The sequence below is a fragment of the Ambystoma mexicanum genome, chromosome 11, assembly GCF_040938575.1.
Source record: "Ambystoma mexicanum isolate Mex_15411 chromosome 11, UKY_AmexF1_1, whole genome shotgun sequence".
In the NCBI taxonomy this organism is placed as follows: Eukaryota; Metazoa; Chordata; class Amphibia; order Caudata; family Ambystomatidae; genus Ambystoma; species Ambystoma mexicanum.
The window spans coordinates 815,508,032-815,527,711 of record NC_090934.1 but is presented as its reverse complement, the minus strand read 5'-3'; the positions used below and the strand labels follow the sequence as shown (position 1 = coordinate 815,527,711).

The 19,680-nt window shown below is 42.5% G+C and overlaps 1 protein-coding gene across 8 annotated transcripts in view; it reads left to right on the top strand.

Moving 5' to 3' along the window:
- PLEKHA7 (pleckstrin homology domain containing A7) overlaps positions 1-19,680 on the top strand; it is a 1,516,580-nt gene that overhangs the window by 1,213,508 nt on the left and 283,392 nt on the right. For 5 of the 8 annotated variants that reach the window (XM_069623767.1, XM_069623764.1, XM_069623763.1 and 2 more), the window contains one exon: positions 18,743-18,823. The exons of the other annotated variants lie outside the window; for them this stretch is intronic. In XM_069623767.1, coding sequence (XP_069479868.1) covers positions 18,743-18,823 — 81 coding nt within the window. The remainder of the gene's footprint in view (positions 1-18,742; positions 18,824-19,680) is intronic. 8 annotated transcript variants of the gene reach the window in all.

The following is a 19,680-nucleotide window of genomic DNA, read 5'->3' as shown; positions in this document are numbered from 1 at the left end:
GATAAAAGACACCTAGTTAGAGAATGACCTTCACGTCATTTTCTTACAGAGTCACTCGATATTTAACAACACGGAGAACCTGTCCCTGAAATTAGGCACTTGATGCTTAACAACACAGAGAACCGGTCTCCAAAATCAGTGTTAAACTTGATAACACCAATGGGTAAGTGTAATAACAAAACAACGTCATTTTTCCTACTTATGATCACAGAGTGGGGCCCAGCGCTTTTTGTAGCGACTGGTCCCACTCGTGATCACATTATATATGCAAGTCATTTATACTCGTATGAATGTTAGTGACAAAAGAATAGACCATTGAAATAGTGTCTTGTTCTTGACAGCTCTACTCGCCATAGAAAGTGCAACAGACTCGCTAGGGAATATGTGGCTATAATGCAGAAGCATGCAAGCTGATGCCGCGACTTTGGTTGGCTCTACCAAGATTAGTACAGTGCTAAGAGCCCGAAAATATGTATAACTAATTAAAGAAGGATTTAGAAATTAATCAAGTATTTCATAAATATTTACTTTGTAGATAAAGACAGGGAAGTACTGATATCACCACCTGAAGAAGGGCAGACAAATAGCCCGAAACGCGTAGTGGAAGACCTAGGTTAAAACCCGAGAGGCTCAACTCATGAGCACCAATTGAAACAACAGATAAAGGATATCAGCACAATGTGAACAGAATATTGCCTACATAGACAGATATTTGAGGAATTTAAGAAATAATTTGTTTACGTTGAATTTTTTAATATTGAGAATTATGCATATTACAAATTGTGGTATATACTTTTGATCAAATATAGTGATTGATCAAAAGATGACTAGAAATTCTATTCATGAAGGAATAAATACACACAAAATACTGTGTTGAACATATTGAAATGTTAAGTTTATTTATGTTATTTGGATGTTACTCTATCCAGAAAAAAAGTGTGCATTTGTTATGTCCTCCGTTTATAACGGTTGACCCCACAACTAGCTATGAGCCTCTTGTCTTAACAAAAGCTTGCTTCATAACTGGGAATCCACCTAAAACATAGGCCGTGAATTACTTTAAGAAAACAAACCTATTTCTATCTCACAACAGCCTGTAACGTATTTCTTCCATACACTACATGCTCCCGAGTGTACTGCATAATTACCTAGTGTGTCAGGGTCAGTGGATTCTCGGACCACAGAGGTCAGGGTAGCCCTTCACTAGTCAGCTGGCGATATTCCCCCTTTTTTCCGACTACTGGACAGGACAGGAAAATTCTTTTCACGTCCACTCCCTTTCGCCTGGAACGAATGAGCCACTCTTTCTGCTCCCAAAGTCAGCCAGAGGGAAAGATCCATGGAGTCAGCTCTCTGCCACTCCTTCTGCTCCCTTTGCCAGTGAGTGAGTGAATGGCCCAGCCCTTTCTGCTCAAGCACTTTTTCTAAAACTCATGCGTCATTCAAAGAACCTCCCCTTGACAAACCAGCCCATTAAATAGCGCGTGATTTCCTTTGTGCCTGTGACCGAGATTGAGGCTGCAGCGCTGAATACAAATATTAGATTCATCCAGCGCTATTTCCTCCTTCCCCACAAATTAACAATGGAACCAGTTTAAATCAACTCGCATCTAACCCTGTCACAGCTCAAATATCTTTACATATTATGAAATGGGCCACCTTACCCCAACGCACCAATGTTTTGCACTCATAAGCAATGGTCTAAATTGCATTGAATATTAGTAGGGGAATAGGTTATTGGGTCCTGGGATGCTAGTGGGGTTAATACGTTCATTTAAATGTCATTGCATTTTGTCCATTGCTGTGGTGTGGTGCAAATTACCAAATCTGTTATGCAGGGTCAAATTCGAATTCAAATTTGCTGGCATGTGCTTTATGCGTTGTAATACTGACATCTATTAGGCACAGCTTGACCCTCACATGAGCCTCACATCCTTGGCCCTAGTTAACATTCATACCTTTGCTACAGTGTGGATGATGAAATATGGAGCTACCCTTGTTGAAATTCAGAATAGGGAAAAGTATTTCCCTATTACATTAGCCTTCGACCATTCACCGGGATGAGTAGGTGACTACCCCGAGTATCTTTCACTCTTCTTACTTTCAGGCTACTCACTGGGATGAGTAGGCCAAGTTCCAGAGTGTTTCTCATTCTTCTTAACTTCTTTACATTCACTGGGACAAGTAGGTGGCATCCCAGAGTGTCTTTCACTCTTCTTACCTTCGGGCCACTCACTGGGACGAGTAGGCTGATGGTAGTCTTTATCGCTGTCTTCCCTCCCGGGTCGCACGTCGTCCCTGTTACCTTGTTTCTAATGGGTTGGCATCACGGACCTGCTCTCAGGATAAGGTATTCCCTTATAGTCGTGACAGCATTGGTTCTCACACCAACTCCTTCTGTTTCTTCTCTGCTGCTCTACAACACCGGTGCTCCAGCGGTCTCAGCGTTGTTGACAGACTGAAAAATTCAACTCTCCTGGGTCACGCTACCACCCTGGACTGGTTCTCTCTCCTGGGATTTTCTTCCCCCTCTGTGCTTCTTGCCCACAGCACCTTGTGGCTTCCCCCCGAGAGAGGATCTCCTGATATCCCTCAGCACTTCTGACTCGGCTGATATGAAACCCTCAGGTTTCATTTCTCACGGTCAGTAGTGCAGCTTCCCTTCCTATGATAGGTTGGTGGGTCCTCACCAGCAGAGGATTACAGTCTGTTTTCTCTTTTGAGTGAGAACTATTCATTATTTGTTCATTCTTCTTCATCATAGTAGTGCTTTGCTGCCCCCATATTTGATCCATGTCCTACAAATACTCATATTCATATAAAAGTGTGGGGCTCATAGTCATGACATGCAACCTCCCATCATTTTCCGGGGCACAGGGTGCAGGTACAATACAATCTAGGTTATTCTTCCTCCACCCTACGTTAACAAACTTATTCTTTTGGACTCACAGGCTCTGTTCTATCTTGGTTTCATTCTTATCTTTCTCAATGAACATTTTCAGTTTCCTGGGCCGGCACGTCTTCTAAATCTTTCCTGCTTGCCAATGGTGTGCCCCAAGGGTCCGTTTTGGGCCCTTTCCAATTCTCTCTTTATACTTCTCATCTTGTAGCTATCATTTCTTCTTTTGGGCTATCTCGCCACATTTTACATTGACAATACTCAACTTTTTCTTTTCTTTTCCCCATTCTCTCCTAAAATTCATCATAGCTCTTTCCATTTGTCTAGTTGCTCTTAAATCTGGGATGTCTTCCCACTATCTTCCGCTTAATGACAGGAAGACTGAACTTCTGTTTTTTCCTGCTATTACCCTTCCTCCTCATCCTTCTCCTTCTTTTATCCTCTTCCCCCATCTAGGCTCTCAATTTCACCTGTGGCTCAAAACTTTGGTCTTCACTTTGATACTAATCTTTCGTTCCCTGACCATATTTTATTAACACCTTGTTCCTGTCATTTCCATCTGCACAATATTAGTTTTCAAGCATCTAAATTTCAAATTTCTTCTTTAATCTTTTCTAGACCTCTCTATTGCTCTACTGACCTCTCTGGGCTCCCCAAATCTCATCTTGCTTCTCTTCTATCTGTCATCCATGTATTTTCCGGTTTCAGGTCTCTGTTTCTTGTTCACTTGCATTTCTTGGTTGGTTATCCTTTCATACTCCAATTAGGCTTCATTTTCTTTGTCTTGTTTTCAAATCTCTTCAAGGTCTTGCTCCTAGTTTTCTTACTGCCTTGATATCTTGCTATACTCCTTCCCGCTCTCTACGCTCTTCTTCACAGTTTTTACAGTTAGCTCCTCGTCCTCCTTGTGCTCAGTCTCGTTTTCGCTCTTTTGAGTTTCTTGGCCCTCTTTACTGGAATACTCTGCCTATTCTCTCTGCTTTAATTCTGTCTAATAATTATTCCGTGGGTCGTTGAAGTCTCTTCTGCTGCAATATCCCTGATTGATTGTTTTCTGAATTGTTTTGCTTATTCATTTATATTGTTGATTATTATCCTTTGTACAGTACCTTGGTTTAAGGCGCTTTATAAAATACAAATAAAATAGAAATACATAATACAAATACCTTCCTCTTTCAGTCATCCTATTATTCCTCCCATCTCATTCCTGTTCTCATATCCCATGTTCGTCCCTTTAGTCCTGCTCCTTCTTTGTTTCCATAGTATTCCTCCTCCACACGATGCTTGGTTCGATTGCTTCCCCCTTTTCGTTTAGGGTGGTCCAAATGTGCCCTCTGCTTGTTTGAGTATGCTTCCCCCCATGGGTGCTGTGGGTGTCCCTGCATGCGAGTGGCTTGTGTGTCCTCGTTGGCTCTGTAAGTGTGCCACACCAAGTTCTGTGAGTGCACTTCCTTGTGCACCTGTGTTAGGTCTCCCCCCTCTGCTGTGGGTGTCTTTGTAAAGCCAAAACTGTTTTTTTCGTTTGCATGTTCTTTCACGTGGTGCTGTTTGATATCCTCCTCTGATTTGCTCGATACATTTAACTCGTTGCAACAGACTTCACTTTTTCCTTGTAGGCCAGAACATTCAATTTTTTCTAGCATTTACTTTTCACTTATATTGCTTTTCCTGACAGTGTTATAATGAAAATATATAAGGGTCCTTTTAGATACTGCACCTTTCCAGGAAAAGTCCCATGTTTCTACCTGGAGTAGTGGATATGGTGGTCATGTGGTCGGGGTTTAGTACCCACTGGGTCGCCTGGGTTACCCCAACTGAACCCCAGGCCTGAAGCAGAGGATTATCACTGGCAGCTGACTCTTAATCCCCTGCACCCGTTTGGGGTTCCCCCCAGTGTGGCGAGAAGGCCATTTCATCCGGTAACCAGTAAATTCAAGTATACCTTCAGCTTGGGTCCAAATTAGTCTTTCTTCTTACTCCTTGCGAAGTCTTCAGATGATCTGATCAGTGACGGGCTCGGCCCTCTTTTAAAGCCAAACGGGCCCCAGTGATTGGTGCAGACTAAGCCCACCTTACTGAACCAATCCTGGGTCCCCACCAACAATCTTCAGTGATGCTTCAGGTCGCAATTAGAGAGCTTGGCAAAAGGCAGGGGAAGGATGACAACATATACTTCTAAGTCCCACCCATCTTCCTGTCTGCTGTACATCCAATTGTCTCCCTAATTAACTGAGCCCTGTGCAGTGCTTGATCCCAACATGGCCTCCTTTGAAGTGGGGGTTGCAGGCAGACTTTTGTCACCTACAATTCACATACTTCCCTGCTCTGAAAGGAGTGGTTCCAGACAGGACATTCACTGTCCCTTCATACCAATACCAAGGAGGGGTGTCGGTACCAAGTTGACACATTGCATTACAAAGAGGTGTTGGTCTCTGGTCTCCATTGTTACTTCCTGCACCTAGGCCTTTCCTGAGGCCTGCTAATTAACATTCTTCCATATTTGCCGCCACCAGCAAGGTGTAACAATGGAGATGCTTATAGATGGGGCCTTGAAATGCTAATCGGGCTGCCCACGTCCAGACACTTTTGATGTACCCACTGTTGTCAGTTGTCAGCTACACATGACGGGGGACGGTGGCACTGGTAAGCTGTGTCCTCACAGTACTTGACTATATTTGTGCTGTGTGGTGAGCGTGGAAAATGTGTGGGAATGGCCCCACATATTTTCTGGAGGTTGATCTCCCATCATTCATTCTTTTAAATAAATGAAAAAATCAAAAAACCCAGGCGAGCACACTCTCCCTGTGTGGATGGTCGAATTCCTCACAGGCTAGAAGGCCAGTTCACTTGTTAGCCAGTAAATTAAAGTACCTTTTGTGGTACCCAAAATGGAAAAGAACAGGAAGTCTTGCTAACACTGTTGAACCTTGGAGGAGTATGTTGAAGGCACAGGCACCCAGCTAATGGGCAGTCTGGGAAGAGAGTGCTCAAGGGATGTCCACTCAGCAGCATTCTGAATGGATGGCAGTTGAACCTGAAATAGGCTCAGTCCACATCATCCTGCATTACGGCAGATGGAGGCTAATCACAAGTGAAACAGTTAACCACGGGGCTGGGCCAAGGACTACTAGAGGGTTCAATCACCCCAAGATCTAACATTTTGTTGACCTCTGTCTTAATGTAAGACCGTACTTTGTCTGACATTCTGTATCCTCTACTTTTGGTAGGCACGCTGTCTCCTGTGTCTGTTATGTTTGCACCAAGGCGTCAAACCAGGGGACTGCGAAAACAGGGAGGAAAATTGCCTAAGCAAACTTTTCACCTCAGCCTGCTGATCAGAAGTCAGGTGAGGGGCCACTCGGACACCCTCAAAGGAGCAATCTGAAGGACCGCTTTGGAACAGGTCAGGGAGAGGTTCAGATTCCTCTTCCTCAACATCTGAAGCCAGTAGCAGTGCTGCGATTCCGACTCTTGGGACGAAACCGTTCAGCCTATTTACATGGAACACTTTTGGAGCCTGTCCAGGCCTTCCAAGGTCCACTAAATAGTTGACCTCACCCAGGGGCTCCACCACTGTGTAAGGGCCTGACTATTAATCCTGTAAAGCTCTAGGCCTTAGGGGATTCAGGATCAGGACTTGCTGACCAGGTGTGAAGTTGATGAGGGAAGCTCTTTTTTCATGTTGCTCAAAAGCTGCAACATGAGGAAAAACCTAAGGGAAATAAAGTCTCCCGGTACTGACTGTCTTAAGGGCATGTCAGTTTCCCTGTAAGAATGGAGCGAAAGCCCAGAGGAGTGCGGCGGAAGGCTGCGCCTCTCTGGCAAAGTCTAGATCAGGGTGTAAAACAACAGCAAAAGTTTGGGGGTTGCCACATGGAAGGAAAATTACCTACAATTATGAAATCTTTCCTAACGATGGGAAAACACTGACCCAATTTGCACCAATCCTGACAAGGGTTCACAGGTGTCATTGGTCTCACATTGCATGGGGTGGCTAAATGGGAGAAGCTAGACCCATATAAGAGGAGCACATAAGTTAACAATGAGGTAGAGTGAACACGTTCGAGACTCAGGTGGCGGAATGAATTAGGAGAGACAAGACCAGTGGGATGAGGAGGAAGGTAGGAACAATGGAAGGCAGAAGGGAGGGAACATCAAAGAGGCAGGTACAGGACATTTTGGAGAGCTTGAAGAGGGAATGGGAAAGAGGTGTTTGGAGGAGATAATCCGGGGGGGGAGAGGGAGCAAACACCAAGGCAGAAGAAAGGATGCATCTGGAGGAGGATGGAAGGCAATGCCGACAGGGTGTTGAAGGAGACAAACCTGTGACTGAAAGAGAGAACCTAAAAGTGGTGCGTAGGAGGTATCAGGCGACGTTTGAAGAGAAATTGAGAGAGGGGGCTGTTGGAGTGCTCAGGAGCAGGATACAAAAGATACTAGGTAAGAAAGGTGCAGATCTAAAGAGGTGGTTGCAAGGATAGAATAAGAGGAGGCACACCTTACGCCTGATGAGGCTGACCCTGGGAAATGTGAATTAAGGAGCACCTGGCAAACATTGAGGAGGTGCAAGAGGAGAAGCAGATCTGAGAGCAGTGGACAGGAGGTGCAGAAGAGGGCCCCTTATGCATGTGACTTTTGCCATCTGTTGAGGAGGAAAGCAAGGTTTTCAAAAGAGGAGGAATGTGTGAGTTAAGTGTAGTGATACTTGGGTTATGTTTCCAAAGCAGAGTTGGGGCATTCCAAGCAGTTTGGTGGCTTATTTATAGGCATCTCTATATGTTGTACCCAAGATCAAACTCATTCGAAGTTGAAAATCCATCCCAAGGAGGGAACCAGATTAGGATTTGCAAACTAAAGAGTCGAGCAATTACACCAAGGAAAGCCCTTATGTTGCAAATAAGGCTTTCATTATTTTGAGTATGGCCCAGACCTGTACATTGCTCTAAGACACCTTTGTTTAAACATATCAGTCTGTGACTGCCATGTAATGTCTCATGGGTGAGCAGAATTATATTCATTGTGAGACTGGTAATATTCTTAATGAAAAAGCATGCAGATTGAGGAAAGTCTAGGACCACCATGTACAGATTACAGTAACAATTATGCTTTTTAAACTCAGTGCCTTGGATCTTCAAAATGTGCTCTGTCCCCAAATCAAAGCACGGTTCAAACAACGTTTTTTTTGTTTTTTTGTTTGATAAGGAACTAAATACCACCAGAAAGAAAAACGTTCGATGTTTCTGTCTCAATGGCACTTTTAACATAAAACTCTCTGCGTTTTGAAAAGCAATATTGTTGTGAGCTCCAGATCCAGGTATACAAATTGCATAATGATGCATTGGTGACAGCCTGGCCCATCACATGGCAGGCAACATTTTAGTTGCGTCATCTAAAGCCATCTAATAAGACTGCTGAAATTCTTGAACGAGAACATCTCTTCTATGCACTAAGTGATGCTGAAACTCCCCTCAGAGATGAGACCTCTGCCATATCCAAGCATGTTCCAGAACTTACTGCATGGAAGTACCTAGAGCAAAGTGGGTAGCTGAATTCTCAATATCTGCCTACCTAGATTAGTATAATATTAAAGGGAAGCCAGATTCCATCATCTAAATGAACAAGGATAGATCGATCCGCAATTTGGAAGAAAAGTGTTAGCTTCTGGATAACTAACACAAAGAGCAACAACTGCAGAATACATTCAAGCAGGATATTATAGAAATGAATGGCAGTATTGATTTGGTAGGTGCAGGAAAATGTCATTCACATTCCTTTCTTGGGTCCACTGTCGTAAGCAGTCTCATTAAACCCCATAGACCTTTAACAATTGAACAGGCAGTGCAAGATCCATGAAGGTGGTCTATGGAAGAAATGTAATCTCTACAAAGTTCAACACGCACCTTTTGGTGGCTTTTGGAAAAGTGCATATTTTACTGTCTACCAAAACATTCTTCTTAGAATTGTATCTGAAACACCAAAAACTAAATAATTCCAGGTGAAATGGTGGCTTATGAAGTCTCAAAGCAGTTGGTCTAATAAATAACCCCCATATGCTTGCTTCTACTCGTAGCATCCTGCTCATTCCTCCACATCCACAATTGGAGAAGAAAACATCATATAATTTGGGCCAAAGTTAACCTGACTGTCATCCATTGCCATTCATTGAAACCACACGTACATTCGGTCAGCTTTTGTGTAAACCTAGATTTACACAAATTGTGTATTGTGACTATTCAATAGATGTCATCTCTTCTCCCCAGGGTGGGGCCCTTTCCCATGAGGCCAGGGTGGTGAGGCTGGTACCCCATGCCCCCTCCTCCCCCCGGGGATGGCATATTGTGGGAGGATCACATGGGGAAGGACTCCTCCCCCTCTAGGGACAAGGTTGACCATCTAGGGTGCTGCCCTTATGAGAACATTACACCCCCACATCCTCTAGCCTCTCCTTTCTCTGCTAACCTCTTTATAGACAATAGACGATGTACTGTTATAAGGCAGAGTAGCTCAAGGTTCTGGAAAGTACTGGGATGAAGAACAACAGGAACATAGGTAATACAAGTACCAGGATGAGATGGCCCTGCGGAGCAATGAAGACGAAACCTGTGAAAAAGATGAAGGACTTACACAATGGGCCCTGACTCTGTTGGCAACATTGTATTACAATCTACAATCGACTAAACACTTTGGGCCTCATCATGAGTTGGGTGCTATCCTGAGTATGATACCGCCCAAGTTTATTTGCGTTAGCGTACACCCGTCCGGCAGTGTTCCCACCAGATAACAGGTTGGGGGCTAAACATTACTCCCCATTGCCCATTGGCACAGTAATTGCGCCGAAAATGGGCATTTTCCTAGCATGTTTGGGGGTAAACGCACCAGACTCGGAATTGGGCATAGGAGTAAACTGACGCATTTAAAGGCTACCGCACAACTCGTGATGAGGCCCTGTATCTCGGGAAGCCACGGAAGACAGCAGGTATGCTCTGCAGAGAACTCAGGAGATTCAAACCTGCATCATTGATCTGGGGTGAGAAAACTCCAGGGACACTGGCAGTCTGCCACATCTGATGATTGAGATGTCTGCAGGAGCAGACCGGTGTAGAGCAGTGTCGAGTGGAGGAAGGAACGCAGAAGGCAGTCAGGAACCCTGTTGCAAAGCCAGAGGTAAACCAAGATGCCGTAGACGCCAAACACAATGCCTGCCATCCCAGGAAGCCCTAGAGACATGCCGAAAACCCCCAAAAAGGTAAAGGATGGCATGGGAGATCGAGAGGGGGATGAGGGGCGGCTTACCAAGAAAGCACATGCAGTTGTCCCTAAGCCCCTTTGCAACCATAATACTTGGATGGCACGACAGGGACAGAAAGCCTACAAACCTTCTCCTCATTGCAGTAGCGGAACAAAGCCCTTTGACCACCAGGGAAGGGTAGGGGACCCCTAGTACCGTAAAGAGAACTTGAGAGGGAGAGCCCCTCACGACAGTGGTGGAAATAAACCCACTGACGGCCAAAGGAGGGTCAGGGACACCAAACAAGATACAAGTCATCTTCCTCATAGTAGTACTGGGCAAGAGAGGGAACCAGGTCTTCCTCGTGGCAGTACTTGGCAGGGAAGTGAACCAAGTGGGCCAGCTCAAAGAAGAGAAGCCAAGGTTGCGGACCCACCTAACACTCAAGAGTTGGATGTTGTGAAGTCTAATGAAAAGAAGACCAGGGGAAGGGAGTCATTTGCCCTGGTAACCTGGACCAGCAGGTCCATAAGGCCTGGGGAAGGGAGTCATTCACCTGGGCTATCTGAGACTGGATGTTAGGAGAAGGGAGACATTCTCCTGGCTCATCAATAAAGTATTGTGTGGAATTTTACTATCAGGGGAAGGGAGGCATTCTGCCTGAGAACGTGCGAGACACAAGACTATCCTAAAATGTGTGAACTGTTTCAATAAACCAGAAACCATAACCCAGGAGAAGGGGGTCATTCTCCTGGGGCCAGAATAGTACTGCCTTATTCTTTGTTGTCTAGTTTAAGGGACAGAAGTAAGGTTTTCTTGACACAAGACAATGGACACTTTTGAGCTGACAGACATCCTGACAGACACCTTATCTTTAGTTGAGGCAGACAAACCCCTCTTAGGAATAGGTACGGATAGGGTTTCTCTTGCTTTCTTGTTTAAATAAGTCTTTAGCCCCAAACATGCCACCTTTGTATCAGTCTCCTTCTTCTCCACCATTACACTAGGCATATGCTGCTTTCATACTACAGCCTAGCTAGCTTAATTTGAGAAAACTGAAGCACTCCTGGCATATTTTATCAAGCACCTGCAGTTTCGAAGTTTAATTGTCCGGGATTAAGAATATGTTGCAGCTATGGAGATCTATTTAACTAAAGCAAAGGGCAGAATCACTGTGTGTTTTTGCCAATGTTCTTTATTCAGCCACAAACCGTTATTTCCTATAACTTTCCAACTATCCCACCACCTACTCTCAACCCAGAGTAGAGTTTTGTCAAGTACTGGAGTTTCAAAGTGCAAAGCAAGTATTATTGTTCAAGCCAATATCAGATTGGATGCAAGTATGGTCCGACAATAGAAGTGGGTCTGTTTAAAGTTGTGATGAAACATGGGTTTGCTTTGAATGTATAGGAATCTTGCATTAGTTTAAACATCTTAGATATGTCCTGGTGAAAAGAATCTTTGATGGTGTGGACTTACCCGGGCTTCATTGCCTTGGCCAGATGGAAAGTAGTGAGAAATGCTTTCCGGCCACAGGTTTAGCCTTTAACTGCATTCAAATTAGCGACTGTCTTGTTCTGTAAATCTATATCGGGAATAACCAAATGGTGGGAAATGGGGAATATTTTCTGCACACTTCCCCCTCTGTGAGGGGGGACGTTATGGGGTTATATTCCTATTTTTGGTTCCAATTAGGTTTCTATGCTTAAGAATATGAATCCTTGTCACAGCCATTAGCAAGTGGCTTTTCTCAAAACAAACATCTAATCAGTTAGTGCCACAGATGTCCATGGCTTGCCAATTGTTTCAACATGTTTTCACCATCAACTTTAATTCTGCACTAATGTTTTGCACTCCCTCTATTTGTGTTTGCTTCAGTGTGTGTCCACAAAATACATTTGCATGAATTTGTCTTTGGCACAAACATTTGTCATGCCTCTGGTTGTAGAAGAAAGATAAGCTGTTCAGAATGCATTTCTATAAACAGAGTGTTTATGACATGTATTATCCATATGAAAAATTTCTGTTTTATGAGGTTTTCAGTTTGATATGCCATAATTTGTTTATGGCTATGTATTGTTTTATGAGTTTTTCTATTGAAGAAAAGCAAATATGATGATCGAAATCTGAAAGTCGATGAGAAAATCATTGTACAGGTTATTTAGGAGTAAGTGCAGACAGGAATTATTTTCAAGGGTCTGTTCTGCAGAAGTAGTTCAGCTATGTATCCAGGTTACTTTCTTATTGAATAGAATAACAAAGGTTCTGAATCCATAATTTAAAAGGTAACTTCAGTTCAAAAATATAGGGTACAAAGGTTTTATTTACAGAAAGGTCATCAGGTAGTCTGGTTCAGTTCTCTCAATCTCTTTATCAAAGCCTGCTGGGACATTTTACTTAATTTCATGTCAAGCAGTGGCCCTCCTTTTCCTCAGATGTTTCAGGAACATGAACATCAATTGACATCATGCAATGGTTCTCCTTTTAATCTCTTTATTACAAGGTTCTGTGAATTTAGACTTTATTTCCCAGCATGCACTGTGTTATGTCTTTCTCAGATGGATCTGGGAAATCGTACTTCAATTCACATCATAAACTGTTTTTTCTTTCCCTCCCTTTAAGAATGGTTCTAGGACCTTCTCCTCACAGTTCCAGCAGTTGTAATTCCTCATTTTGTTTTCACGCGACTTGGTCATCCCAGAAGCTAGTATTTCTCACTTCACTCAGCCAGCAAATGGAGTCCTACTTTGGAGTTACTCCAATTGTCTGCATGCCACGATGTTCCTCTTCCATCTCATCGTTTACACTTTTCAGTAATCTGACCACTTCTACTCGACTCTGTAAACTCCTTTGTCCCTGCCTGGCCTTCTTACCAGCTTTGCTTCTCTTCAGAGTCATGTAGTGAGTATGGGCTCCTCTTTGCCCAGCCTTCCCGGGTTTTTGCTTTTACCACATCCCTGCTCTTGCACACACGTCTCACCTTGGGATTTCTTCCACTTCTCTGAGTGGCCACATCATTTGTTCTCATGTTCCCACCTCCATATCTTGGAATATTTAGATGGCTCCATATCTCAACTGTGTCTAATATCGGCATGGCTCTCCATAGCCCGTTACTGCATCTGTGCCTGTCAGTGGCTACTGTTCTGCTTTCTTAACTATCACACTAGGTTCTTTACAGCTCTTCAGTAGCTTGAAGCCTGGATGGCAGCTAACAGGCTCTATATAAAAAGAGACAAAACAGAGATCCTCATAGCTGGCCATAAAGAAATTCTCAGCAAACTTAGTAAACCATTCAGCGCCTTCACTATTGACAACTCGATCATCACAGTCTCTCCCTCAGTAAAGACACTTGGGGTATTCTTGGACTCTATGCTTTCTATGACACGCCAGATGAGTGCGATCGCCTCATCTGCCTCACCCACGACCAAACTAATAAACGCAGTGAAACCTTTCCTAACCAAGGAAAACTGCCTCTCAATAGCCAGAGCTACCATCTGGGCCAAATTAGACTATTGCAATGTCCTTCTAGCACACACTTCAGCAAAAAACGTGAAAAGACTCCAAGTAATTCAAAACAATGCTCTCAGGGCCGCCTTAAACATCCCAAAAAAAGATCACATCTCACATGCCAGGTGGCAGCCCATTGGCTCCCTGTCAAAGAAAGGATCACTTTTAAAATGCTAGACATCACGCACAAGTGCCTTGTACTCACAGTCCCACCATACCTAGCGTAGAAAATTGTCAGAGCTACATCTTCCAGGACTAAGAGAGCTAGTCACGCCAACCAATTGTGTATCCCCACAATAAAAAGGACCAAAGCAGGAAGCACCAGCTTCCTTCACCTGGCTCCCAAGCATTGGAATGCTCTTCCAAACAACCTGAGGGCCGAGTCCTAACACATGTCTTTTTGGAAAACTCTTAAAACTATGCTATTCAACTAATCCTACATCTGCTTAATACATTCTTCTGACCAAGTCATGCCTTCCACTGACCCTTCCATTCGCCCTAAATACCCATACAACCCATTGTTTCCAACAGGCAAACCCTATGCACTCTAGCAGGGTTATTAAAACCTCACATTTTCTCAATGATTCACATTAATAACACAATACAATCTAACAATGTTAAGAATTTTAGTAAATGAATGTTTACTTCATCTTCAGTCACAATTCCAAACAATAATTTACAACAAAAAGTTTAAAACAAAACATTTTAAAGCAAACGTTTTAGTATTGAAAGTTCCAATTCACTCGCCAGTTTTCACTGCAAAGATTTTGTCCAGCCAACAATCTTCACCCTAAGCAACGTTACATGAACCTTTTTCTATGCTCTAACCACAATGGCTTGACCATTTATGGTCCTAATCAATGTTCCAACTTTCAATCAATGGCCTAAGCATTTCGTATTCATAATCCTTCATCAGAGCCTGTTCAACATTGATGCTTCGTTCTTACAGACATTTAATTTCATCTGTGTATCTGTAGATAATAAAAATAATCCCTGTTAGTATACGATATGTTCATCACTATTCTAATATTAATGTCATCAGAAAAATTTCTAATGCACCAACCTTCCATTCGCCCTGCCACATCTCCTCCTCTTAGTTGACCCTTGCTGTTTCCCCTGCTCCTTCCCCAGTTTGGTTTTCTTCTTGTAATTAAGTAAGCTTGCTTGTACCAGCACCATGATGCCCTGGGCTGCTTTGTGCACTTTATAAATGTAAAAAATAAAATAAAGGTCTCTGGTGTGCTCAGGACTCACATCTGACATGTTTCTCTTACAATGTCTTTCTCCTGTGGTGCCACTGGACCCATCACATGACCAAATACCCTGGTTTCTGTATATTGTTTAATACCATGGAGGGTACTTTACTAAGCTGTATAAGAGAAGGCAAGTTCAAAATTACCAATGGCAAAAGGAGACCTACTTAAAGCTCAAATATGTCTATTTCAAATGCTGATAAGAAAGGGCTACATATCTGTTTTATCGTGGCTGAAGAACACCCTCTATTTCCAATCCCATCTTTCGATGAAAAGTCTGCAAAAGCGGTCCCCACCAAAGGCATTGTTGTCCTACAGATTTTTGCTAGGCAGACTGGCATAAACCTACTTTGATAGTTTGTTAATAAGTGTTTTTCCAGCGAAAGGGAATTGACATGATCAAGGACCCGATCCTGTCAAGGTGGATGAAGACCTCTCCCATACTGGTGCAATAGGCCTACCAGAGTGTTTTCCATAGCCAGTCCTTCCCCAGAAGATGTGTGGTGAGGGAATTGGGAGGACCCCAGTCTCTGTTCCTCCCACATCTGCCTTGTTGCAAAAAAAGTGCCCCCTTTTATCACCCCATGCCTGCCATACAACATGCTGGACAGTGTTATCTCTGCTATTATTTCACATACCTCTATGCAAGCCTGAAGTGATACAATCCACGAGGGAGAGAGTCCCTATGAGAACTACAGCTACCGGGAGTCCCATTGGTGGCCCAAAGGAGCTCTGACTCATGGGAAGGTGAACCAAGAAATGGAAATGGAATGTACCACCTACTGTGCGAAAGGATGGTGAAGGGGCGCATGGAAGAGACTTACATAGTGTGTGTGCAAGGTGAGGCATTGGTTGACAAGAGAAAGTGGTACTTGGTTGTCAAGGTGTGTGTATGGTGAGTAAGGTGAGTGTGACTATGTGGGGTGTAGGGGAGTAGGTGAGACTGAGTGACGAAGGTGACTGTGAGAGAAGGAGGGATAAGGTGTAGTTGAGAGGGGACTGCCTCATAGTCGGGAATGAAAAGTAGTGGGAGTGGAGAATAGTGGAGAGTTGCGGCAGGAGTGGAGAGTAGTACAGTGGAGAGGGAGAGAAGGAGTTTTGAGGTAGAATAACAGAGGGACAGAGAGAGCATGAGAGCCACAAGGGAGTGGGTGGAAGAGAAGGGAGGAGAATAGAAGGAAGGAAAAGGAAGGAAAGAATATCAGAGTAAGAGAGTAAATGGCTATAGATGAAATGGTCGAGTGAGACCTGGGATGTGGGTTCCCACCAATTCCTGTTATTTTTCATGTTGGACCCCAGGTTAGAGTCCACTTAGAAGACCCCAGAAGGGATTACCACTCTCTAGCAGCCACCTTGGAGTTATGGAAGTCTGGGCTAGGATAGATAGAGATCCGAGGAAGGCAAGAGAGAAAGGCAGGGCCCTTAGTTGACACTATTTAAATTTATTATAAAAACCCTTGAACCATCTTTGAGAGGTTGGTGTGTTTGAGGCCCTCTGTGACAGGGCACTATATTCATTGCACACATTTATTCAGAATCTGCACAATGGCAGATTTACCATCGATGAGGAATCCCTGCATCTTCATGTGACGCATGGTGGCTCGTACGGGTCACTATAGCAAAACAAGAGGTGATGGCTGGAAGGTTTCTAATTAATCTTAACCTCCTGCATTGCTCTGGGCAACCCTCCAGACCATCATTCTTTACCTGCCAAGCCATTACAAAAGTGAAAAGTCCAAATGTAAGTCAGGTTTGGTAGGGCTGAACAGTGAAGCAAAACAAAATTACCCATATTGCTAAAGGTACCGCACGGAGCAGTCTTTCTAAATCGAGCTCTCAGGCCCCTAACAAATTACCCATCTTTCTAAAGGTATTGAAGGCAGCAGGTCTTCCCCCTAAAATTATAGTTAATGGACCTTGGTGAGCAGCTGAACTTCTGTCCCCTACTATAAGAGAAGTACAAAAAACACCTAATCTGAACAATCTACTCATAGAGGGTTGCAATCTTTGCAAACTTTTGAAAGTGGTCACATTGTTCATTCTGCCACCCTCAGAAATAATTCCTTTCTATCTTTTGAAAGCCAGATTAGCCATTTATTTAATCCATTTTGGGTGATGACTGGTGGTATGTTTCCAATAATGCCTTGCTTGCATGTCCTAAAACAAAATATGCCTTTGTTTTATTGATATGGTTAACTAATTCAACCTTTCAATACAATTTTCACAAAATCAATCATATAAAATATAAAATTCAAATCAATATTTGAATTATACTGTATTCAAAAAGTATGTTTTTTTAAAGTTAGAAGATCAACATCCGAATAATACATGTTTTGACCGCATGAAAACATTATTGAAATTATACTGACTGTATCTATAAAATTCTTAATGAGTGAGAAAATTGAGTTTTGCGGTCTCTAGTATTGCTTTTCATAAAAGCGTGGATTGGCTTTTTTTGTCAACCGTGATCATTAAAGTTTTAAGGTAAACATCAACATATTTGTCAGAAATGTTGGCAATGTTACAAAATCAGAGGAATTACAGGTCAGATTGGTTGGTTTATAGGTGTTATTTATAGTCAACAATATGAACCTCGCCTGGCTAGAAACTGTTGTCGAGCACCTTAAAAAAATAATCTGTTTTTTTTCGTGCAATTATATTCTTCAAATCTCTGTAATTTAGAGGACCATTACAGTTGAAAAATTTAATTTCTGTCGTCATCCCTTCAAATTGAAAAAACAATTGGATTAGTACTATACTTTTTTCCCATTTCTTACGTTCCTCACGGGAATAGCTCTTGGATATTTACCAACAATAAAACAGCTTTTGTAGCCAAGAGCTAAAACACTTGGAACACATTTTCAAATCTTAATATAAGTCTAGGTTCCACATTTATTTTTATGACCTTCATAATAAGGAGCACAAATAAAGAAAATGTTTGTTACTGTGTAGCTTTCCTGTATTGGCTAGCCAAAAAGACCCAGCATTGGCTCCTTACAAAATCCATTATTTCCCCTCCCTGGTTTCCCGTATAGCTACAAAAAATAATACTGCTATCCCACCAGTAACGGGTATATGCTGTGGCTATGTAAAGCTTTGATTACTTCCCACTTGCTGAACGGTACTTAGTGGATTGCTGATCAATAAATGTCAGGCGAGCTCAGTAAACACCAATCATCAGTTTGATTTTATCTGCCCCAGTTCTCATCTGTAAACTACAGCACATCTTTTCTTTTTCACAAGGAGCTATATATGTTTGGTATATGTTTCAGAAAAATACACCAAGACTTCAGCTGCTCGTTTCAAGTTCCTTATGCTTACTGAATAGACTAGAATACGTGCATACAGCATTTGGTTATTGGCATTTGAGTTCTGCTGAACAACCGTTATCAGAAACATAAGCCCACCTATGGCAGGGTATCGGTTTTCTAGCTCAGACTTCAGTCTTTTATTAGGAAGTTAACCCTGTCAAACCGTACAGTGTTCGATCTGTACCCATAGCTACAGAGGGTTTTGGCACCGTGCAGACAAAGCTCTTTAAGATGGAGGATCATCCTTGAGCAAAGGAAGTTGCCAGTCTGAGTAAGCTACAGAGTGATTTTGCTGTTACCTGCTTCATGATGAGTCCCATCTTTCCTTATACAAATTCTGTGTTCCACACATGTAAAACAAAAAGCTACACACCTTGAGGTGTGCTGCAGAACCTATTTATGAATGTTTTCCTAAATGTTAGACAGCCGTAATTGCGCTAAAAAGTAAAATAATTGGTCTGTGCTTTGCAACTATAAGCCTGTTTATATGCTTGAAGGGCTGTTGGCTATGATAAAGTAATATTTGAACTCTTGTTTGAAACAGATTAAATATAATGAACCTCTCATCAGCTTGGTTCAGTATTTGCTAATGAGCTCGACGCCAAAGTTACGGACCAGCCTGAACGTAAGACAGCTTGCATCAAAAAGTGTGTCCATTCCATCGCTTTGTCCATGTAAAGTAGCAGCTAGTCTCAATGCTACATCTCAGACTCGTCTTGCTTTAAGAGAAGCAGCTAATGTTACCTGTGGAATATTCTTTCATTTGATTTGTTTTTTGAGGCTACGTTCCAAGGTTTGGCTGGTTCAGCAGTGATTTGCTCCATCAAGCTATTTGTTTGCTTGTTTGTGAAAATTATGTTGCTTCCAAATGGTTACTCTGTACTGTATGTGTATTTGATCACATGTAAGCATGCAGAACCATACAGAATGTTCTTATGATCTAAAGAAAACATTCCAAAATTGTTTAAATTCAGCATTTTAATTACTTTAATGGTTGATTGTCTATGGACTGTAAAACCAGGCATTCGTGGAGTTCTCTTTGGAAAATTGGTAGCCATTTGTGCCTAAAAGTCATATATGTTTAATAAACTACTTGAAGATTGAGAAGATAATGGGATTGAGTCCACGCTGAATTTTAAAGTTAAAAAGTTTCATCGAATTGTTCATGGACACTCCTTCAAAAACCTTTTAATGAGAATATTTTATAAGAATATACACAAAAGAAAATAAAGTGAACTGTATGAACCACACACATCCAGAAACTGCTGGGGAGCCCAGAATAAAAAAAAACGACTGCTTCCTAAATTCAAGCCATGTTCCTTGTTGCATAGTTAAAATAAGCGATCTTTAATATGGCCTTATAGAAGGACAGAAAGGTCATTATCGCAGAATAATAACCCGTCCCAAGGGTATTTGTTCAAAAGACCTTTTTTCATTTTCTGAAAGGTAAAAAAATCAATTTAGAAAAACCGCTCCAAGATC